The sequence below is a fragment of the Apium graveolens genome, chromosome 11 (genome assembly GCF_009905375.1).
Source record: "Apium graveolens cultivar Ventura chromosome 11, ASM990537v1, whole genome shotgun sequence".
NCBI classification, from domain to species: domain Eukaryota; kingdom Viridiplantae; phylum Streptophyta; class Magnoliopsida; order Apiales; family Apiaceae; genus Apium; species Apium graveolens.
Genome location: NC_133657.1, coordinates 192,203,386 through 192,228,516, shown reverse-complemented (window position 1 = coordinate 192,228,516; position 25,131 = coordinate 192,203,386). Strand labels below are relative to the sequence as shown.

General features: G+C 33.8%; 2 protein-coding genes across 2 annotated transcripts; one reads left to right on the top strand and one right to left on the bottom strand.

Moving 5' to 3' along the window:
- Positions 1-388: 388 nt before the first annotated feature.
- LOC141696339 (secreted RxLR effector protein 161-like) lies at positions 389-1,051 on the bottom strand. Its single transcript, XM_074500493.1, has 2 exons — positions 944-1,051; positions 389-823 (listed from the first exon to the last, which is right to left on the bottom strand). Exons 1-2 carry the CDS (start codon positions 1,049-1,051, stop codon positions 389-391), a joined length of 543 nt encoding a protein of 180 aa, XP_074356594.1.
- Positions 1,052-17,647: 16,596 nt separating this feature from the next.
- LOC141696338 (uncharacterized) lies at positions 17,648-18,302 on the top strand. The gene is made up of 2 exons (XM_074500492.1): positions 17,648-18,118; positions 18,225-18,302. The coding sequence occupies exons 1-2, from the start codon at positions 17,648-17,650 to the stop codon at positions 18,300-18,302; spliced, it is 549 nt and encodes a 182-aa protein (XP_074356593.1).
- Positions 18,303-25,131: the final 6,829 nt, after the last annotated feature.

Below are 25,131 nucleotides of genomic sequence, written 5' to 3'. Positions count from 1 at the left end.
TCCTACAAAATAGCTAAATAAACTGTGACTTATTCAAAACACAGAAAAATACGTTTGCCAGACACCAATGCAAATAAACAAATAAACCATATAGAGTTTAGATTATTTCCAACAAATCTCCCCGTAATCTAAACTCCTTTCTCCAAGTTTCTGATTCCAAGTAATTCACGCATCCTTTCGAAATTAATCGTTGTCATAGGATTAGTTAGCACATCTGCTCATTGCTCCTCACTTCGAACATGCTTCACAATAATTTCACCACGCTTTACGCATTCCCGAATAAAATGATACTGTATATCAATGTGTTTACTACGTCCGTGAAATACAGGATTTTTAGCTAAGTCTATTACTGATCGGTTATCAATGTAGATCATCACGGCTCCAGGCTTCATGTCAGTAACCACACTCCTTGGCATGCTGCTGCAGTAGCAGCCATGAATTCGGCTTCACAGGAGGACAAAGCAACCCATCTTTGCTTCTGGGATACCCATGTAATCAGACTTTCATTTAAATAGAAAGCCATCCCACATGTACTCCTTCGATCCACCATATTGTTACCCATGTCACTGTCTAAGTATCCAGAAAATAAGTAGTTACCTGTCCCCTTTGTATAAATCAGACCATACTCCAGTGTACCTGTGATATATCTTAGGATGCATTTAGCTGCATTGAGATCAAGAATAGTCGGCCTCTCTATAAAGCAATTTACAACACCTACTGAAAAAGCTATATCGGGGCGAGTATGAACCAGATACCTCAAACCTCCTACCATGATTTTCAATTCCGTAGAATTAACTGGCTTTCCCTTCTCATCGTTATCAATCTACACCTTTGGTTCCATAGGAAATTTAGCAGAATTGCAGTCTTTCAGTCCAAATTTCCCGAGCAATCTCTCAGCATATGATGTTTGCTTTAGCTTCGTGAATCCCTCCTCTTGAATTACTTTGATGCCCAAGTAATGAGACAGCCTTCCAAGACCACTCATATCAAATATCTCACCCATCTGCTGTCTAAACTTGTTTACATTCTTGATGCTAGTTCCTGTGACCATGATATCATCTACATATACACCAATAAGGAGCACCTCCCCTCCTTCACGTTTTGTATAAGCAGCGTGCTCTTATGGGCATTAACAAAACCCATTCTCTCGAGAACCTTGCTGAGTTTTGAGTACCATGCTCTCGGTGCTTATCTTAAGCCGTACAGAGCTTTCACCAGTCTATACACCATCTACTCTTTTCCTTCTTTAATGAACCCTTCTGGTTGTGTCACATACACCGTCTCCTCCAATTCGCCATTGAGGAAAGCAGACTTGACATCTAAATGATCTACTACCCAACCATTCTTTGATGCTAAAGCTAGTAGAAGCCTTACTGTTTCCGGCCTATTTACTGGTGCGAAAACTTCGTCAAAATCTACTCCCTGCCGTTGAGCATACCCCTTTGCGACCACCCTCGCTTTGTACTTCACGATTTCACCTTTTGTGTTCCGCTTAACTTTATACACCCACTTCAAACCAATTGGCTTTTATCCTGGTGGAAATTCCACTAGCTCCCACGTCTTATTTTTTCAATAGCATCAATCTCGTACTTCATTGCCAACTCCCATTCTTTATCTTTCTCTGCTTGTTTGTAATCTGTAGGTTCTTCAATTCCCAGCAACAATAGATCATCTTCGAGTTCAATTTCCCGTGTTTCATTATAAATCTCATCAAGTAAATGAAATTTAATGGGTTGATTGCTGTCACCTGATGATGTACTGATTTCATCAGTATTTGAGCTTAATGGACTGATACTTGATAGAATGTTACTCATTGTTGCACCACTTTCACTGTTCCCCTCCGTTTCGTTACTAGAGATGTTGGCACCATTCCCTACTGTTCCATTACCAGGGAAGCTTGAACCTTCACCGAATTCTTCGGTAACCCCTGTTACATTTTCAACAGCCACCGAAAAGGTTCCACCCAGTTGTTCACCTTCTTTTCCTTTATTTTCCCACTGCCAAACTCTATTTTCTTCGAACACAACATCACGTCTCACTAGTATTTTTCCACTAATTGGATCATACAACCGTGAAGCCTTAGTCCCGGGTTCTCTACCAAGGTAAATAACCATTTTACTTCGGTCCTCTAATTTCGTTGTATGCCCACTTTGTACTTTCATATGAGCGACACACCCAAAAACTCGAATGTATGACACATCAGGCTTCTCTCCTGTCCATGCTTCGCGAAGAGTTTTCCTTGTCAGAGCTCTTGTAGGTAATCTGTTTAGCACATATATCGTGTGCCTTACAGCTTCCCCCCACAACGTTAAAGGCAGTCTCATCTCCTTCAAAAAACTGTGTGCCATAGCTACAACGGTACGATATATGCGCTCTACAACCCCGTTTTGTTGGGGTGTGTAGGGTGAATTAAAATATCGTATAATGCACATGTCCTCACAAAATTATTTGAATTGGTTAGAGCAAAACTTTGCTCCTCTATCTGTTCTTAGTTTCTTGATCTTGTTTTCCTTTTCTTTCTCAATCATCACTCTAAATTTTTTGAACGCTTTTAAGACTTTGTCTTTGCTTCTTAGCATATAGGTCCACATCATTTTACTAAAATCATCAACAAGAAGTAAAAAATATTTGTTACCTCCCAATGTGGCTGGAGTAATTGGTTCACAAAGATCTCCATGGATCAATTTTAATGGTTTCTTTTCATAAAAAGTTTGCCTTGCTCGGAAACAATCCCTTGCCTGCTTCGACATCAAACAGCCGGTACACATCTCCTTTGGATTCAACAATTTAGGTATCCCATATGCCATGTTAATTTTAGACATTAGTTTAATTGCCTGAAAATTTACATGGCCAAGACGTAAGTGCCATAACCACTCTGGATCTTTCAATTTTGACAGCATGCAACTACATTTGCTTGATTCCATTATGATCTTGTAAAGCCGATTTGCAGATCTTCTAACCTTCATGAGCAGCCTTTCCTTTTCATATGTACCAACGAACCATCCCCAAATTTCACTTGACCTGTGATACTTTCATCCAATTCCTTGAATTTCGATCGTAACCCCGTCATATGGTTACTAGCTCCGTTATCCAAATACAACAAGTTGGATTCAGTTTGCATATCAAAATCTTTGCTTAACTTTGGTCGAACATCTTTCTCATTCAACAAGAGTGTTCGTTCTTCCACTTTTTCTTGTTTCACCATAAGCAAAGCAGGTTCATTATCATGGATTTGTGATAAGTTCACCTCTTGATTTGTCTCCCTACCTCGTTGTGGTTTACGACAAGTTGCAGCAAAATGTTCATAGTTGTGACAATTAAAACATTTTACCTTACTTGTTTCTCTCATACCATGTAATCCCTTAGACCCTCCTCGAGATTTCTTGTTTTGTGAACTATCAGTTCCTCCTGTACTTGTTCTCTTTATCCATTCCTCCTTGGTTAACAATAGTTTCCCTCCATTTGTTTCTCGCTTTGCCCACTCATCCTCAGTCAAGAGTAATTGATTTCCAAGCTTCTCTGTTTGGCCACGAGTTTTTTCCTCATGCGCCTTTAATGATCCCACGGCCTCCTCTATTGACATCTCATTCAACTTTCCAAATTGCTCCATTGCAGAGGTTATTTGCAGAAACCTAGAAGGTACAACCCTCAACAGCTTCTTCACCACACAACCTTTTTCAACAATTTCACCCAACGCTCGTATATTGGTTACCAGGTCGTTTAACATCATACAGAACTCACCGATAGTTTTTATCTCCTTCATGCTAAGCACCTCAAACTCTGACTTGAAGGTCTGTACCTTGGCCTGTCTTACGCGATCGGAACCTAGGCACATCATTTTGATGGCATCCCATGTTTCTTTTGTCGTATTCCTAACAGCCACTGACAATAAGATGTCCTCCGGAATGGATTGATAGATGGTTGCCAAAGCCAACCTATCTTTCTTTTCCTCAGCTGCAAGCTCCACTGCCTTCCAGATGTCGTGTGCTTGCATATTCACCTTCATTTTCGTCAATGTTGGTTCGGATTTTCCGTCGCGTCGAGTTTGGCCGAAAATCGAATGTGATGTTCAAATTTTTTTATCGAAAATTACGATCGGTTGATCGTTTAGTGATGTTATGAATTAATACGAGTTTTTTCAGTTTAGAACGAAACCCAACTGAAAAATCATAGAATTCGAGTTATTTTCGGCCCAATTGGGGCCTCGCCGGACTATCGACCTTCGTCAGAATCTGTTGTTTTACCTGCGGGTCATGTGTTCTCGGTGACTCGGAGTTGACAACGTTTCGATCCATAAGAAACAAACACTTTTTCCTAAAAACTGGTTATGGTTTATGATTTATTAAAAATTCTTGAAATTCTTTTTTAAATCTAATATTTTATTCAATTAATTTTTTTAATAATTAAACTGAATTGTTTTTAAATTCCAAAAATTGTTTGCTTTATTAATTTGATTAAATTATTTCTAATTTATTCTAGTTAATTATTTATTAATCTAAATGGGTTGATTGAATTTTTAAATAATTGGTTTTATTAATAAATAGGTAAATGAATTATTTATAATTAAATCAAATAATATTTTGAAAAATATTTTGAGTTTTTAAAAATATATAAAGGTATTAAATAATCAATTAATATTATTATTATTTGAATTATTCTTATGTTATTCATAATAAATAGACTGTTTGTCTGTTTAGTACAAAACAAACGCATCTAGACTCTAAAAAATATTCAGCTTCCATTAAAAATACTTTTGAGACCTAAATCCTTTTGTGTCGAATGGTCGCTTATTTTGTAAACATCTCTATGGGGCGTATTTACCAAAAGTCGTATTTTGGCTTGATTTCAGTTTTAAACATACCAAACTGAATCGATTGAAAAATTGAATTACATGTTGCTTGAATTATGTGTTTATGTGTTATTTGAATTATATGCCTACATGATTTGAGATTCTTGTGCTTAAATATTTTAATTATGTGTGGACTATCGTATGGATAGAAGATAGAATGTTAGAAAAGGAGTTTGTCGAGTAATTATCGTGTAGATGATTAAAGATGTATCTTATAAGATGCAGATCGTTCTAGACTATCATTACCAAACGTTGAAGTCAAAAGAAAATATTTGAATGGTAATGCATGCTGGGTTTGTAGCAACGACATGAGCGGCAGATAAAGAGACTTGGGGGAATAAAATATGATGATGTCATGAGATGTCAGAATGAGATTGTTGTGTTAAATGCGAGTGCACATAATTGTTAAGGACCAAAGGCAAGTGTTTTACCCTTATTATAATATCATAATAGTAAAATCTTTTGCATGTTAATATGTTTAGATTTACCCATGTATTCCTCATCAATTCTACTTTCAAAATAGTTAAATGTTTTACATATCAAACTCATTACTTATAATTATACAAGTACTTCTTTCACTATTCTATGTTCAGAATAGCTAGATGTTTTAACCTGTCCATATGAGCGGATTTTTAAAATAGACAAGTTTTCTCTCTTCTAAATTCAGAAGCGATAAATGTTTTTATGTTTTAAAAAGACTAAAGTTATGTTGTTAAAGTTGTGTTTTGAGTGTTCGTGCCCAAATGAATTTGGGGAATAGAATCAATAAGGGTGTCAATTATTATGGCTCCTTTCAATAAAATATTTTAAGATTGGGAAATATCGGGGGGTTAGATAGTGTAATGTACAAATCGCGTTGTGTGTCCTCAACAAAACAAATTTGACAATTGGATATTTCTGATTTGCAGGAGCTTCAATGACATCTATAGTTTTTTGTTGTTTTGTCTCAGGCTTCTTGAAAGAAAATGAACTAGCCCAGATTAAAACAAGGTGATTAGGTTCACCTAGTAAATCGTTACAACCATACTAAACACAGTATACAAACATATGCAAAAATTAAGTAGTCAAGATGCATAAGCACAAATACACAAATAATAGTAAAAAATAAAATTTGAAATTTATATATATATATATATATATATATGTGCGTGTCTGTGTGTGTTCGTATGAATATGCACACACACAAATAATCGACAATTGCATCGGATATATCTATACACGCACATAATCAAATAACGGACAACTAAAATAAAATTTTACTAGTTTTTCATAGGAGCTCCTAAGTCCACACATTATTCCATCATTCCAAGTTTGGACACAACCATCTTATTTTCAAAATTTGTTATCGGTAGTCAAGAGCATCTTCGTTATTTTTTATTTTTAATAAAATGTTTTTGTAGATTATCACAATTCTGGGTGAGTTAGAGGTATGTGGCGGAGTAATAGGTAAGATAACTGATTTTCATCTTGACTTGTATATTATTGGGATATTTGTGCAGCATTAGTAGAATTACTTGTACAAGATATGATGGACATAAGTTAACTAACTTTCATGTCTTTTTTTTCTTTTTAAGTCTTCTAATATTATTGTAAAAAACATAAAAAAAATGTCTAACCTTGTTTGTATTATATAAATTAGGATTAAAAAACCTATCAAAGTGGCAAAAACATCAATAGCTATTCTATTTAAACTAAATTAGAATTTAGAATAAATTTGGAAAATATTACAATGAATGACATAAAGTATTAACTAACAATATTTATTATAACTTCTTTTCTATTAAACCATAAGTTCGATAAATTACATGAAATCACGCACTATTTCTGACTTCTATTAAAAGCTCCCTCGGATGTCTTTCTTTCAACTTTATCTCATTTTTTTTCCGTTTACATAAAAAATTTGAGGATATCTCTAAAATTTGCCTTCAAAACATCATTGATTTCTTAGTTTTTATCGTTAGATGATATATATAGACTTAGCACTGATCTGGAGACTCGCATAATTTCTCATACATAGACTCTGACAATGTTCTAGACTAGGGTATGATACATAGACTCTGGTTATTCGTTAGTTGTCTAGATTATGATTTTAAAATCTATTTATTAAGTAAAAATTTTGATTATGTAGAGAATATGTTGGGGCCATCTTTTTTATGATTGTTAACCTTTCATGTGCACCTTTAAATTAGAATTCATGGTGGGAACAAGAGTCCTAGTATGGTGTAATATTATATTAATTTATAATATTAATAAAATATTTCTATATGTTATTGTAGTTATAAATATTATTAATCATATCTCATTTTCTATATGGCTTAATCTATTACTGAGTAACTTTGTACTTTCAACATGAGAATTAATTCAATTTATTTCAGAAAAAAATTCTTAAGATAATAAATTTGAACAAAATAATGTATCTTCTTCAAAAATACAAGTTTTCAATATTAAAAAGTGGTGAAACATTTACCACAAGCCACCAACTTTAACATAAATTTGTGAAAAAAGGCTAGTTCAAATGTTTTTTTTACTAATCATCAGAAGTGGACTCGCGACTTCTCTTGATATACTTTTTGGCCCAGACTTGCTTCCCATAAATGGAGTACTTTGTCTTTATTCCGGGAGGAGCAATGTGTGGAATGATGGAAGAAGAACGGCAAACCATTCTAGCGTACAATGGTTGTTCATCACTCGACACATCTTGCATGTAGATGACTTCAATGAAATCGCCAAAAATCCTGAACACAGAGGAAAGGCATGTAAACATATATTTACTTACTCACCACATAAACAAATTTTCAACACTATATATAGTATAGTTATGGATTTGCATACATCTGGATGAATATTACATATTAAATTAATTTTATACCTTGTGAAGAATTTTACAACCAAACCACATCCTATCTCCATGAACATCTACAAACTGACTATCACTTGTCAGTATATCTCTAAACGCCCTCACACAAACTTCAGAGACTATATTCCTGACACTCTCATTGACCTTACTCCGTTTCTCCCGAAAGTAGAGCACGTTGATTTCACGAGAGCATAACATCTGAAGCAAATGAGGTGTTGAGTTGTTCAACACACACACTACTGTTTAAAGAAACAAACACAAGAAATATAGACGATATACGCTTAAGTCCATTTTATTAATCTGCAAGTGATTACATATATAAGGGAAAATACACAAACAAGGAAACTAGTAGCAAAAAACCAGGACTACGTGATAACAGACTCACCTAAAACTACTCTTATTCAACCGTTACCCAAAACAAACACCTAAAAGATCTCCACGACCAATTGACTGCATAAAACAGGCTGGACTCGGACTCAGACTTGCAGATCGAACAAAAACAAAACAAGATTATTAAATGTAAAGCCCACAAACTTAGATTAAAGGCCCAACAAACTCTCCCTTAATCTAAAGTTTGTCCCCGTTGTTCTACACTGCTGTATCAACACCCAGAAGCTTTCTCATCCTTTCAAACTTAATAGTAGTGAGAGCCTTTGTAAGAAAGTCTGCTCGTTGTTCTTCTGTACGAACGTGCTTGACAAGAATCTCCCCCTTCTCAACACATTCCCTGATAAAGTGAAACCGTATATCTATGTGCTTGCTCCTACCATGAAAGACAGGGTTTTTTTCCAAATCTATAGCAGATTTGTTATCAATGTAGATCGTCACAGGACCAACTTCTTTTCCCGTAATCTGCCCTAAGAGTTTTTTCAACCAGATAGCTTGACATGCAGCCGCCGTGGCTGCCATGAACTCAGCCTCACAAAAAGAGAGAGCCACGCAGCGCTGCTTCTGGGAGACCCAAGCAATCAGTCCTTCATTGAGATAAAAAGCCATCCCTCCTGTGCTTTTTCTATCCTCAACATTACCACCTAAGTCGCTATCTGAATAGCCTGACAGGATATTGTTCTTACTGTCTTTAGTGTACGTCAGACCAAAATCAATAGTGCCCTTCACGTATCTCAGCACACGTTTTGCTGCATTCTGATGTAAAGTAGTTGGTTTCTCCATGAAACGACTAATGATCCCAACAGAGTAAGCCAAATCAGGTCGTGTATGCACAAGATACCGTAAACCACCTATCAGACTTTTATATTCAGTTGCATCAACTGGAATACCCCCTTCATCTTTATGTATTATTTCTTTTGGATCCATAGGATATTTAGTAGAGTTACACTCAAGCATACCAAATTTTTCGAGTAGCTTTCTGGCGTATCCTGCTTGCTTTAACCGAATAAAACCATCACCTTGCATCACTTCAATTCCCAAATAATAAGTCAATTTTCCCAAATCACTCATGTCAAATATTTTCCCCATTTGCTCCTTGAATTCCTTGATAATTTTCTGACTCGAGCCAGTAACCAATAAGTCATCCACGTATACAGCCACAATAAGCACATCACCATCAATCACCCTTGTGTAAACAGCCTGTTCGTACGGGCATCTGCTGAAGCCAATCTCTTCCAGTACTTTATTCAACTTTGAATACCATGCTCGCGGTGCCTGCCTAAGTCCGTATAATGCCTTTAGAAGTTTATACACCAGGTGCTCTTTCCCCCTCTTCACAAATCCCTCCGGCTGTGTGACATAAACCTCCTCAAGAATCTCGCCATTCAAAAAGGCTGTTTTAACATCCAAGTGATGTACTTCCCAAGTGTTTTTGGCAGCAAGAGCAAGAAGCAAACGTATGGTTTCAAGGCGAGTCACCGGTGCAAATACCTCATCAAAGTCCACTCCCTGTTTCTGAACATAGCCTTTAGCCACGATTCTGGCCTTATGTTTGATGACATTTCCATTGGCATCCCTTTTAATTTTATAAACCCACTTCAGGTCGATTGGTTTTCGTCCTCGGGGCAGCTTTACCAATTCCCACGTGCCATTCCTTTCAACTGCTTCGATTTCTTGTTTCATTGCTCTTTTCCATTTTTCTTCTTGTGCTGCTTGCTTATAATTCATTGGCTCATCGATTCCCATTACCATCAACTCCTCCTCAGCCAGCTCGATGGGCTCAGTGTCGTTGTAGATGTCACTCAAGAGTCTGACTTGTCTGGGGTGACTTTCTGTTTCAGCACTTGATGCAGAGAATTCTAACAGAGAGTTAGAGGAGCCCGAGCTAATACTATTATTTTCCAACGTATTCTGATCACCTGTACTTGCACTGTCAGTCGTACCATCAGTTGCTCCATTTTCAGACACTAAATCAGTGGTAAGTACCAGAAAATTGTTTGAGTCTCTTGCTTGTGTAACAGATTCATGGCTCCAGTCCCATGATTTTCCTTCTTCAAACACTAGGTCTCGAGTCACACAAACTGACTTTGTTTTTGGATCGAACACTCTGTGAGCCTTAGTACCAGGCTCCTTTCCTAGATATATCACCTTTTTACTTCGATTATCTAGCTTCTTTAATCCTGCATTAGGGACTCTCATATGGGCTAGACACCCAAATACGCGGAGGTGATCGATAAATGGCTTTGTACCAGACCAGGCTTCATATGGTGTCACCCCTTCAACAGCTCGAGTGGGGAGTCTGTTTAGCAAATATATGGCGTGGCGTATGGCTTCCCCCCAGAAATATAATGGCAGCTCCTTCTCTTTCAGTAAACAGCGAGCCATTTCGATCATTGTGCGATTTCGTCGCTCAACAATGCCGTTTTGTTGCGGTGAATAAGGTGCAGTGAGCTGACGTTTAATCCCAACCTCTTCACAATATTGATTAAACTCTTTGGAAACGAACTCTCCCCCTCTATCGGTTCTGAACGTCCCAATTCTTTTTTCTGGGCTGTTCTCAACCAAAACTCGAAATTTTTTGAAAGCATCAAAGGCCTCATTTTTATTTTTCAACAGATATGCCCACATCACTCTAGTAAAGTCATCAACAATGAGAAATATATACCTGTTCCCTCCAGATGTGTTTGGCGAAATTGGCCCACACAGATCGCCATATATCAACTCCAACGTTTTTTTCGCGTGAAACTCAGTCTGCTGTGGGAACCCTTTCTTTGCTTGTTTAGACAAAAGGCACCCTGCACATACCTCATTTGGTTGAGTAATTTTAGGTAACCCAACAACCATACTTGTCGTTGACATTGTTACAAGAGCTTTAAAGTTGACGTGCCCCAAACGTGAATGCCACAACCAATTTTTATCCTCAATCTTTGTTAGCAGACACCTCTGTTCAGCAGTTCGTAAAATCGTCTTGTACAACCTGTTCCTTGAGCGCTTTACTTTCAACAGCAAATTCCCTTTCATATCACGTATCCAAAGGCAATCTCCATTAAGAATCACCTTGTGTCCGTCCTCGGAGAGCTGTCCCAAACTTATAATGTTGCTGTGTAGTGAGGGAATATAGTAGACCTCCTTTAGCATTCTGGTTTCCCCATTGTTACACTGTAGAGTAATTGAGCCCTTTCCTTTTATGTACACAACGGAGTTGTCACCAAACTTCACCTTCCCGGCTATACTCTCATCCAATTCGTTAAATATGTCTCGCTGACCCGACATGTGGTTACTAGCTCCATTATCTAGATACCACAAGTTGGATTCCACCACTTTCTTATCAGTTCCGACACCAAGCTTTGGAATCACCTTTTCCTCATTTATTAGCATCAAGTCTACCTCGTCTTCTTCCTTTCTCATCATAAGCAGAGCTGGTTCTTCGGCTGGTACTTGGGCAATAAGTGCTTCTTCTTTCGCTTCTCTGTCTCGTTTTGGTTTTTTGCATTCCGCAGCAAAATGTCCGTAGGCGCTGCAGTTAAAACATCGCACTTTGCTTTTGTCCTTCACCCAATCAACACACACACTACTGTTTAAAGAAACAAACACAAGAAATATAGACGATATACGCTTAAGTCCATTTTATTAATCTGCAAGTGATTACATATATAAGGGAAAATACACAAACAAGGAAACTAGTAGCAAAAAACCAGGACTACGTGATAACAGACTCACCTAAAACTACTCTTATTCAACCGTTACCCAAAACAAACACCTAAAAGATCTCCATTGTCAACAGATACAGGAAAGTGTAAGGACGGTACGATAAGCCTGAGTTTTCCTATGCTGACAAGAGAGAATTATACAGTGTGGGCTATGAAGATGAAAGTTTATATGCAAGCCCATGGTGTTTGGGTGGCTATAGATGCAGAGGGGTCAAAGACAACGGTCGAAGACAAGACGGACAAGATAGCCTTGGCGGCTATCTATCAGAGCGTCCCTGAGGATATCTTGTTAACACTGGCAGAAAAGGAAACTGCTAAGGAAGCTTGGGAGGTTGTAAAAACGTTATGCCAGGGAGCAGATCGTGCCAAGAAGGCAAGGATTCAAACCCTTAAAGCTGAGTTTGAATCGATGAACATGAAGGATACGGACTCACTGGATGAGTTCTGCCTGAAAATGAATGGTTTAGTGACCAATATACGAGCACTTGGAGAGAGTGTGGCTGAATCATATGTGGTGAAGAAATTGCTTAGATCTGTGCCTACGAAATTCCTTCAAATTGCTTCGACAATAGAGCAATTTGGAGATATTGAGAAGATGACAATTGAGGAGACGGTGGGTTCCTTGAAAGCACATGAAGAACGACTACGAGGACAGTCTGATAACAGTGGACAACAATTACTCCTTACTGAAGAAGAGTGGAACAAAAGGGAAAATACACAAACAAGGAAACTAGTAGCAAAAAACCAGGACTACGTGATAACAGACTCACCTAAAACTACTCTTATTCAACCGTTACCCAAAACAAACACCTAAAAGATCTCCACGACCAATTGACTGCATAAAACAGGCTGGACTCGGACTCAGACTTGCAGATCGAACAAAAACAAAACAAGATTATTAAATGTAAAGCCCACAAACTTAGATTAAAGGCCCAACACGAGGATCAAACAACTCTTGACCTACGTCCTTGTTCTCCATCCACATAAAAAAACCAGCAATCTCATTTGCAAGTTGGTTAATCAAATGAAATGGCCAAGAAATTACTTTGTGGACAGCATTCTTGCTATAACAGATTCTTTCCAGCCAGATTAAGAATGCCACCACAAACATAGATTCATCAACGTTACGACCAAGTTTACGGACTAGCCTATAAAAAAGTGTCCGGTCGATGGTATGGTAAAGATTAAAATGCTAGTCCCTAATATTTTCATCGAAATACGAAGCTGGATCGTACAAGGCAAACCTATGCTTAAATTCATAGAATTCAAACTCAGTCTCCATTGCCATGACTTGAAAAGAATTACAGGTGTATATAGGTGATTAGATGTGGGAGCAAGAGAGGGGAACTTGAGAGGAAACAGAAACAAAATGTTTAGAGGGTAATTTGAAGAGGAAATGTGAAGAGTTTGTAGCAGTAAGAACCAAACATAGACAAGAGCGCTCATCTACAGCAGAGACTTGGTGTGAATATATAGGGTGTATTTGACCCGCCAGTAGCAACCTTTGGGAGAGGCCGCATCTATTCAAATTTTTTAGGGTTTTTTGGTGTGGTTTTGCTCTCAACCGCTATGTTAAATCTTGTGGCTCTTCCTTGGGTAAATATCTAATGTAGTGAACCCGACATTTTAAGAAATATTTTGAAATTGATTACAATGAAAATATGCACCTTTTATCTTTTTCTTTTTTTGATAGAAAAATCATAAGATTTATGAAGAATAAATACATATTAATATTTTCAATTTACTCTGTTTTACATAAAGATCTGGCTGATAATTATTCTACAATTATAAGCTTAAATGTAAATCAGGGAATATTTCTATATCTTGTTAATTTACTAAAATATTTTTCGTGTAATTCTCTTTTTTTCTTAAAGAGTCATGTATTATTTAAATTCTAAAATAACCATCATAATTAACAATAACTTAATATTGTATAATTGTCATGCACGTGGTATACTTGAAATGCAGATATGTTTGTTGAAAACTTTGCATTTGAAAAATCAGAAACCATTCGTCCAAACAAAAAAAAATCACTAAAGGCTTGTTTGATAACAGTCGAATGAGAATTTTTATGGGCCTCGTCCAGAGTGAGCCTCATTCAGAATGTTTGTTTACTTTTTATTAAGGTTACTCACTCTGGACGAAACACAAAATACTGATGGACGACAGATCTTTATCTTTCTCGCTCAATCGTCCAGAAATCACTCCAATTCCCGTAACTGCTACTATCGTATACACAATTTTCGCGGGATTTTTAGGGTTATTTGGCGCAAACGCTTCTCTTATTTATCTATTTAAGGGGCTATCTACTCTCTTCTTTTCATATTTTCTACTTTCATCCCCCTCCTATAAAGTTAATGTTAATTGATTATACTCGTATTGCTTTCTACTTGTGTATGTGTGTGTCTTTGTATATCTGTTGTTTTTTATTTTAATTGGTTATGTGTTGTGCTTTATCTTGCTAGTAATTGTTTATGCACTGTGTTTGTTCTGTCGGTCTTCTACAACACAGGCATATGAATTATGTGCCCTCGAGCAAAATTTGTGCTCGATTTAGGAATTTATGTACCCAATTCATCACTCTTGTTTAAACACACCCTAGTGAGTTTTCCTCGAATCAATTTCAACCTGAAAGTATGAATAGAGATTTATTATGCTTTCAATTGATTTGTTAACTTTAGGTGGTGATGAAAACAACTTGCACATGGTTGCAGCACTTCTTTAGCTCCCAATTTGGCATTTATCTATTTATGTCCACACCTGTTCTATATGATTGCAAGAAATTTAGTGAATATGTTAAAGTTGAAAACGGTTAAACTGATGCAGGAACAATTGCTCAGAAAATAAGAAATAATTAATTTTTGGTAGCTGAGATATAGATAGAGAAAGTAAATGTCATCTAAGTATGGAGATATAAATACTTGGTGATACTGAGTATGAAGTGGAAGAGAGGAGATTCTTTTGTAGCAAAAGAAAATGTTCATCAAAGGTTAGGCCCTCAAACTTGGCTAACTTGAGTTAGGTTAACCACGAGAATTAATTTGTTCAATGTAAATACTGAATTTGGAAAAATAACTAATCTATATTTTTACAGATATATTGTACATTCACTCGTCTCTCCGGATTATTTAAGCATAGTCTTTAATTGTTTATAAGATATTTTGGTACTGTAGTTCACCATCACTGGTATTGTATCTGAAAAAGAGGCCGACTCCAGTGGTTTTAACCCCCAAGAAAAGTAAAGTAAAACAAGAAGAAGAAATTGTAAAAGCAACTGAAATTGTGAATGATACATGTTCCTGGTCAGACTTGTAAGATCATCAAAATGAATCTATAAGTATGACATATTGACACCCCTCACATGGTCCAGGAAGTAAAGAAATTGATAGACAAATTTTAATGCAAAACATTCGGTGTCAAGTGTTTATAAATAGATTATATGGAAACACACACACATCCCCAAGAGTGTAATCTGAGTTTTACAGCTTTAGCTTTTTAACTCTGATTCAAGTTTTTTGGTTATTGCTGTTATTAGTGTAACATGTCTTGTTTTACTAAATAAATTGATTCTCTACTATTTTACTAAATAAATACAAATGTTAGTTCTAATTTGAGATGACCATGCTAACACTGTACTCACCAATTAATTAGATAGAAATTATACAGTGGAAAACCACCTACAACTAATCTAGCAGTGTCTTAAGTTTTGAGTTACAAGTTGAACATAAAGAGATTAATAGCCAACTTTTATCTTTGTGAAATATATGATGAAGCTGTACAATGCTTAAGTCACTTGCTTTCTCATAGGTTTCTGGACTCCTGGAATTATTTCCTTTCTGAATAATTTATTATAAAACTGTCTAAATGTAGGGGTCATGCAAAAGAAAAGGACATTTTACAATTTTTTTACTTTGTGACAATTTGTACTTATTTATATATTGTGTCTTCAAACATATTAGATTAATTTAGCCATTATCATACTGTAATTATAAAACTTTGCCATTATCATATTGTAATTATAATGCATAAACTTAGCCATTATTTTCTTTTTCTTGATCCTTGATTCAAAAAAAAACAAGTAAATACCTGTAGTAAACTATAATCCACATATACAGCTAACACATTTAATTTATAATTATTATTTTTCCATGTGTTTTTTTTAAAATAGTAGCAATTTTTAAAATTGTAATGGTCGGCTTTGCTTGTTGATATGTTGTTCTAGCTTTCTGGATTTTTTCCTTAACATTTAGTTGCAATGAAATGCTTTTATTTGGGACTGTTTTCATGCATGTGTTATATGTTTATGGACATCAATTGCTAAATTCTCCTGCTATATAGAAAACAAGGAAGTGGTTCATGATTACACTGTTATGTTTCCGTGTTTCCATTGCCTGATTGCTTCTTTTCTTTCTGTGTGTGTGTTAAAGGTGTATTTAATAATTTTAAGGACAGAGATAGATACTACAGAATTAAAGTTTCTAGTACATTTATAGTGCAAAGTGATTATGTTTGAACACACATTTGTCCAGGCATGAACCATGATAATAGTTTAGTAGTTTAATCACCTATAGTCATTTACCCCTGCAAAGAGAAACTTATAACTTTATGAATCATATATTATTATATTATTTAATTTTAAACTCAATATGGTTTGTAGGTATGGACAAAGCTAGTGAAACCCAAACTCAAGTTAGTGAGAGTCAAAGTCAAGGTAGCGAAACTCAAAAAAAGAAAAAAGTATTGTGGAGGTGTGAACTTATAACTAAAACATTTCTGGAAGCATGCATTGAGGAAGTTATAGCTAGTGGCACGCTAGGTAGTAACCTTAAGCCGCATTCATGGATAAAAGCGGGAAAAATTCTTAAGAAAACCCACAACTTTGAGGTTGACGCTAGACAGATGAGAAACCGATATGATTACCTATGATCCCGATATGTTGCTTGGTGTCGACTCAAATCCAAAACTGGGAATCATTATGATCCGACAACTAATACATTCAACTTCTCAGAAGAAGAATGGATCAACTTAAAAAGGTGACTTTTTAATTCATATTCAATCAAATTAAAAACCACATCATAAATGAAATTTACTCTATTTTGTTGTCCACAGGGAAATAAGATCATGGACACATTAAAAACCACACATTTGAGCTATCCTGAACTTTGCACTCAACTTTATGATGGAACTGCTGCCACGGGAGTTAGTGGATGGGGGCCTAGCTCTAAGAAGAACATGACTATTGATCTAAATGATGACATAGAGATTCCAATAATCGAAGAAAGTCAGTCAAATACTCTGAATCCAATTATCCACGAAAATCCAAAGAAAAAAGCTAAAATATCACCAAAACTTGCAAAAACTACAAAGTTTGAAGATGAGATGACCAATGCACTAAAATTGATGGTTCAGACCAATAGTGGACCATCACTTAAAGAATGTAAAGAGAAATTGAATAGTCTTGGCTGGGGAGCAACAAATCCCTTGCATCGAAAGGCTCTTGGGATTTTTTGTGAGAGTGCAAAGTATAGAGAACAATGGATGCTTCTTGATGCAGAGGAGAATGAGCATTGGGTTAAAATGGTTTCAACTAAATTAGGATTTGATATTTAGTTTTTCATCTAGTTCTATTCATTTCCTACTTTTTTAATGTTTCGTATTTGATTTGGCTTAGGACTTGATCTTTCTTCAGCTTTGTTGAACTTAGAAATTGGTTTGGTTTCAAATTTTGTACTTTTCAATTATAATGCATATTTAAAGGTTTTACTAACGCTTTTTTAGTTGTTATGATTTTTTATTAGTTTATTTCTATCTGTTTATAATTTGAAAGTACTTTACAGGGTGATAATGGAAATTCAGGATCAGTTACTATGCTTGATGATTATGTATTGTTATCTGAGAAAACTTCGTCCAAAAAATGTGCCAAGAATAAGAGATAATAATTCAGCATTGCCCGGATTTGCTTATACATTAGAGTTGTTGGAAGGTTCTAACACTCAATGTCAAGAAATGATGCGTCTTTCTCGTGTTGTATATATTCAACTTTGTAAACACTTTAAACAACGTGGTTGGCTGGAAGATAGTCGATATTCAACAGTTGAAGAAAAAATGGCTATATTTTTACATGTTATAAGCCATAACGATCATTTTATAAAGGTGAAACGTAGGTTCCAGCATTCTACACAAACAATATACAAATATTTTCATGAGGTCTTGGATGGGATGATGGAGTTTGAAAAAGAAATGATAGTTCCTACAACATCCATTCAAAACTCAAATATTTCAAGGAGACACAAAGAGCTGCTAAAAATATTTCCTGTAAGTAATGAATTTTTTTTGCAGTATAATTTCTTATTAATTAACATGTCTATGTAATACTACCATTCTTTAATATGTTTTCACATTTTTTATTATTGGGCTACAGGGAGCAATTGGTGCACTTGATGGTACACTTGTTCATGTTGTTATTCCAGTTGGCCAACAAGCTCGATATAGAAGATGAGGAAGAGGCGAGTGTTACCAAAATGTTTTAGGTATATGTAATTTTAAATTGATATTTACATTTGTCTGGGCTGGATGGGAGGGAGTAGCACATGATTCAAGAATATTGACAGAGGTCGCCCTCGATCCTGATTCCGGATTTCCGGTTCCTCCACCAAGTATGTATCTCTTACTATTTTTAAACGAGAATACTTTAATAGGGTAAAGTAAAGAATAATTTCTCTAATTTTGTATTGTAGATATATATTATCTTTGTGATGCAGCATATACGAACACCCATGGTTATTTAACCCCGTACCGTAACACAAGATATTGGTTAGCAGATTTTGATCGTCAACGTGCCTTAACTAAGGAGGAAAAATTTAATCATGCCCACGCAAAATTAAGAAATGTTATCGAGCGTGCTTATGGTGTGCTAAAAGAAAGATTTCCAATCTTGAAACAGATGGCTCCTTATTCATTTTCTACGCAATGAGATATTATGATTTCTTGTATTGATGTTCATAATTTCATAAGAAAAAAGAAATTAGCAGATGAATTGTTTGATTATTGCGATCAAACCAGTGATGGAGAAAAAAATGACGAAGATTTGGAGGGACCAATAAATGAAACACAATGGGAATCTCAAACCACTCAATACATGAATGATCTTCGAGATCATATTGCTTTGAATTTGTGAAAGTATTCTTAATAATTTTATAATTCTCTATTGATTGTGTTTTGTAATAAAATTTATTAATGACATAAACATTCTCTTCTATTATTATTATCAAAAATATCTTGCTAAAATAATTGTTAAACAAAATTATACAAATAGCAAGTTAATATAGAAAATTATCATCATCCAGATAATTTAGAAATTTTTTTAACAAACAGCATCATCCGTTCAGATTAAGATCAGATTTTCTTATTATCTCTTCGTCCAGATCATCCAGAAATTTCTGTCATTCAGAAAATGTCATTCAGATTTAACAAATGACCCCTAAGATCAAAAACTAAATGACTTATAGCCCAACCCATATCCTAAAAGTCAAAAATTTACAAATAGCGCGGAAGGCAGTTTCCATATCCAGTATTAGTGCATGATGCATAAAATAGTGTATGTTGCTTAATGCATAATATATAAAATAGTATGCGTGATAGTTTCGAGAAGACACCTTAGCTCATTTTACTCATATCGTACTTACCTTTAAATAAATATATTTGATCGTATACAATGATACATAAAAATACTAAAAACTTAGCTAACATAGATTTGATCATACAATTTGAAATTGTACATTGGCCAATGATTTTATTCACTTAGAGCCTTAAATTTTCCATAAAATCTACATTATTCGAAATATTAGTTGTGCACAATAATTGCCCGCATATTATACGTCTGATGGCTATGGATCTCTTTGTACATTCCATTACATTATTTTGGTTAAAAATGTTCAAAGGCTTCCTCTGCCAATTGCAAATACCAAAGGCATCCATAGATCCTTCTCAATCCAAGACACCTAGAAACCTATTTCTTGGATTGGATTAAAATCTCCCCATCAGTATCCTTCCGGCACTTGGACCAATCTATCGTCCAATGCTTCACTAGTATGTTCATTTAGTAATTTTTGGTGCAGGCAAGCAGTAAATCCAATTCTTTTCACAGTAATTGGTGGCGAACAAAGGAACCTTGTTCATTTAAAAATAATAATTGTGCAGTATAGTTGTCAAATGACTTATCTTACTATATTGTACCAAAATTATAAATTTGAAATTTACTCAACGGAAACGGTAAGATATATTTCAATTCATCAATTGTATGACGAGCTACTTACTATAATTATTGCCACTTTTTAATGATATCTTTTACGAAGACAACTTATACCCAAAATTATCATCCTCTTTACACGAAAAACCAGCCAACGCAATTCTTGTGTCTAAAATTTTTAATTCAATAATAAGGAACAGATTACATAAGACAAACTAGTAGTCAGGTCCCAATGAAACCCAGACTGAAAAGGAAACCGACCAAACATATTGAACACAACCCCAGAGAAATCCAAGAAAAATTGAAGTGAATTCGGTTTGGTATTTGCAACAATCTCATCTTCCATCATGACTTCAACTGTTATCAATTTGTCTTACTTATTAAAATATCTGATACACTTACTAGTTGTTAATTTCTTGTTCTCCTAAATTCCTCTCCACGTCCTAATTCTTACAATTGTGATGTTAGTAATGATCTTCATACAGAAGCTACGATTGTATATTTGTTGTGTGCATCTGTCGTTAACTTATCCAGAGTTAGTTAGCTAAAAAATTACCATAATATAGCATCTCAAACTATAGATCTTTTGTTCTATATTTTAACTATTATCATAAAATCAATGCACCAATGTCTTGTTATATGACCTAATTAAAATTACATAAATCATCATTTATTAACCCAATCCATGTCATATAGTTTAAATCACGATTGTGATTTTCAATTTGTTCCTCGTTCCTAAACATTAAAAAAATTGATTTTGGTTAGGGTTTTTATGTTGGTTTAACTTTGTTTAATAGAGACTCTCTCACACGCTTTATGTTTCTCTGATGTGATGGTATTGGATTGTCAAGTAAAATTCTTATATTTGGTTTTATTGGTATTATCATCCTTTTCTATTTCTTGTGTTTACAATGGGATAGGCATAGGTAGATGTGTACCTTTTTTCATGTGTGTATGATAGAGTAGTCTTAAGTAAATATGTACACCTTTTCAGTATTTCTCATCTCTGTATTACACCCCAATCCATATCATATAATCAAATTCTCATAAATTCAACAATTACTGAATCATTACTAAAAAATTGAACATATAATTCGAACAAGGGCATAAATAGGGTATGTGTAATGTATGCCCACATTATTGTGGAGTTTTTTTTTGTATATACAGGGGTTCATTGTAATTAATAAGTAGAAGCCAATGAAAATTTACCAACTCATATTTTATCTTGTGTCATATGAAAACCGCAAAAAATAGGCCATCAAGGTCAAGACGTATGAACACATATAATTCTAATAAAATTCGAATATTTAGGAATTTGTACCATTTACTAGATGAAAATCTACAATATACACACAAATAACCAACAACTGAAATATTGAATTGTATAGTACTTGTTGACTTCCTCAAAGTATCACAACTCTAGAATCCTTCCATATAGACAGTCGCGTAATTTCCGGTCAAAAGTTGAATATATTGGCTAAAGCAGATATTTTATACATCATGTTGGACATTTCCGATCCGTAATGAAAAAATGGTTTCATTATTAACCGTTAATAAACTTAAAAACTCATTGTAAGGCTGTAACATGTAGGTTCATTGGTCTTCACTATATCACTTCATCCAATTTGAACCAACTTACACTCAAACTTTTTGGAAAAATTCAATTTATACAAAGAAAATTCATCTACAAATTTATTGGGAAATATTAGGAGGTTAGATAGTGTAATGTACAAATCTCGTTGTGTGTCCTCAATAAATTTGACAATTGGATATTTCTGATTTGCAAGAGCTTTAATGACAAATGTAGTATTTTTGTTTTTTTGTCGCATGCCTTTTGAACGAAAATGAATTGGTCAACGTTAAAACAAGGTGATCAAGTACACTTAGTAAATCATTACAACCAATCTAAACACCAAATACAAACAAGTACAAAAATTAAGTAGTCAAGATCAAGATGCACAAATACACAAATAATAGTAAAAAATAAAATTTAATATATATATATATAGATATATGTATGTGGGTGTGTTTGTATGAATATGCACACACAAATAATCTACAATTGTATCGCATATATCTATACACGCACACACTCAAATAACAGACAACTATCTTAAAATTTTATTAGTTTTCATGGGAGCTCCTAAGTCCACAATTTATTCCATCATTCCAAGTTCGGACACAACCATATTATTTTGAAAATTTAATATCGAGAGCATCTTTATTATTTATTATTTTGAATAAAATATCTTTATAGATTATCACTTTTGTGGGTGAGTTAGGGTAGGTGGCCCAGTAATAGGTAAAATAAATATTTTTATCATGACTATTATATTATTGTGATATTTGTGCAATTAGTAAAATTACTTGTACAAGAAAGGATGAATATAAGAATTAATGTTCATGTTTGTTTTTTCTTCTTAATTCTTCAAATTGTAATTAACACAAAACAAAGATGTCTTAACCTATTTGTATTATATAAATTAGGATTAGAAACTCTATGAAGGATGGAACAAACATCCCTAGCTACTCTATGTAAACTAAATAAATCAGAATTTAGAATAAGTTTGGAAAATAATATAATGAAAAACAGAGAGTGTAAACTAACAATATATATTATAACTTTTTTCTATTAAACAATAAGTTCAATAAATTACTTAAAATACCCGACTATTTCCAACTTCTATTGATAGCTACTATACATAGACTCTAGTTGCTGGTCACCGGTCTAGATTATGATTTTAAAATATACTTATTAAGTAAATACTTTGATTATGTGGATAATAGGTTGTGGACATCTTCCTTATGTTTGTTAACGGTTAGTGTGTATCTTTAAATTAGAATTCATAGTAGGAAAAAGAGTCCTAGTATTGTGCAGTATTATACTAATTTATAATATTAATCAAAATTTTCTATATGTTATTCTGGTTATAAATATTACTTATCATATCTCATTTTATATATATGGGTTGATTTATTACGAGTAACTATGTACTTTAAATATGAGACTGATATTTCAATTTATTTCATATAAAAAATTATTAAGATAATAGACTTGAACAACTTGATTTATATGCTTGAAAAATACAGGTTTTCATTATTAAACAGTGGTGAAACATTTACCACATGTTACCAAAAATTTTAGGGCTTTTGTGTAGGGTTTTCTTCCAAACGATGTTCGTTGGCAAATTTCTGATGTACTCAAGTGCATTGCAAGAAATATTCTCAAATTGATTGGAATGATAAAATGCATTTATAGTTTTCTTTTTCATGAAAAAATTATAAAATTTATGAAGAATAAATACATGTTAATATTTTTAAATTATTTTGTTTATATAAAGATTTGGTTGATAATTATTCTACAAGACAAACTTAAATGTAAAGCAGAGAATATATCTTTATCTTTTTACCTTACTAAAAAAAATTCGTGTAATTCTCTTTTTTCTCAAAGAGTCATTCAATTATATAAATTCTAAAATAAACATTTTTCATGATTTAAAAAATGGTACGTATAATGTGTTCCCAGATTAGTCACTATTTCAATTATTTAGATACATGTTAATATTTTCAAATATTGTTTTTTTTCGGATATTTGTTACGTGTCAAAATGCGCTTAATTGCTATCGGAAATTAATTATGTTAACATGGATCTGCATCATTTTGCGTGCACTAGCATATTTTAAAAAATAATTCGGAGTTTATTTTAAATTCATAAAATATTTTGAGTTCTTAAAAGTTATCAGAACCGACACGTCAAATCCCACAAAATTTGTAGTTTTATGTTTTTAAAATCATGGGAATTCCAAATTTATATTATTGCATATTTTGAAAGTTCTTAATTTTTGAGGAACTTTGACATAATATTTATGATTATTTGAGAAATAATTATTCCCCCGAGTTAATTTTGGGCTAAATATTTTTATTAAGTGGTATAGTTAGACCCCAAATATTTTTAGGACTATTATTATGTAAATATAAATAGATTTTAATTAATTAAAATTCATATATATTTTCGGAAAATAGGAAAAAAAAATTGTTTTAAAAATAAGAAAATCCCCTAAAATCAGTTTCTATTGTTCTTGAGTTATTTTCATCACAATGGGAGCCTGGCCAGCCTCGCCAAAATCTGTAGTTTTACCAGAGTGTCTAATATTCTTCGTGACCGAGAATTGTTCCGATTTTCTAACGTAGAGTCGACCTTGTTTTGATCCACAAGAACCAAAGACTATTTCCTAAAAATTGTTTTTGATTTCTGATTTATTAAAAATTCAAGAAATTTGTTTTTAAATCTAATATTTTATTTAATAGTTTAATTTTTTAATAATTAAACTGAATTGTTTTTAAATTCCAGAAATTGTTTGCTTTATTAATTTCAAATTGTAATTTGATTAAATTATTTATAATTTGGTTTAATTATATCTTTATTAATCTAAATGTTTTGATAAAATCTTTAATTAAATGAATTTATTAAAAAATAGTTATACAAAATATATTATTTTCCTCTTCTTAAGTTGTATAGCATTTAAATTTCTACCATTTGTTTACCTAAACAAGTGCCTTTATTTAAAAGGATTGTTAAATCACTTCTAATAGAATGTACAAATGTAACACTAGCATAAATGATATTGAGCAATTTTTAATACTGTACTGGAAAGCACCAGGTGAGATTACAATAATGTGAGATCAACCTGGAGAAACAGGGATAAACCATTAGTGATGAAAATGATTTCCAAGTTTCAACAGGACACTCCTAATAGAAGTTCACCACAGAAACAATAATATGTTTCTCCAAAAGTCTCAACTTTTAGAGCAATCATCTAATAGTAGAAGAAATTAATACCCCAAAATCCATTCAATCTATGCGATCACTATAATTAGCGTGGTGATTGAATAATACATCAAAAAGATAGAAGAAAATAATTATCAAAATAGTGGAACAAGCAATAGTAAGGCATTAGGATAAGGTAAACTATAATTTAGAAAAAATAGGAAGAAGATGTAGATTAACAGTATAAACACACACACTATGCACACACTATACCCAGTTATCTGAACAATACACACGAGTATTTGCAGAGAT

What these genes read in the sequence shown, in the direction of transcription:
- LOC141696338 (XM_074500492.1), top strand. Translation starts at nt 17,648, where the DNA reads ATGGAAATTCAGGATCAGTTACTATGCTTGATGATTATGTATTGTTAT. An exon ending in AGCTGCTAAAAATATTTCCT is followed by an intron (nt 18,119 to 18,224) that starts GTAAGTAATGAA and finishes ATTGGGCTACAG; the next exon opens with GGAGCAATTGGTGCACTTGA.
- LOC141696339 (XM_074500493.1), bottom strand. Translation starts at nt 1,051, where the DNA reads ATGGTCACAGGAACTAGCATCAAGAATGTAAACAAGTTTAGACAGCAG. An exon ending in CTCATTACTTGGGCATCAAA is followed by an intron (nt 824 to 943) that starts GTAATTCAAGAG and finishes CCAAAGGTGTAG; the next exon opens with ATTGATAACGATGAGAAGGG.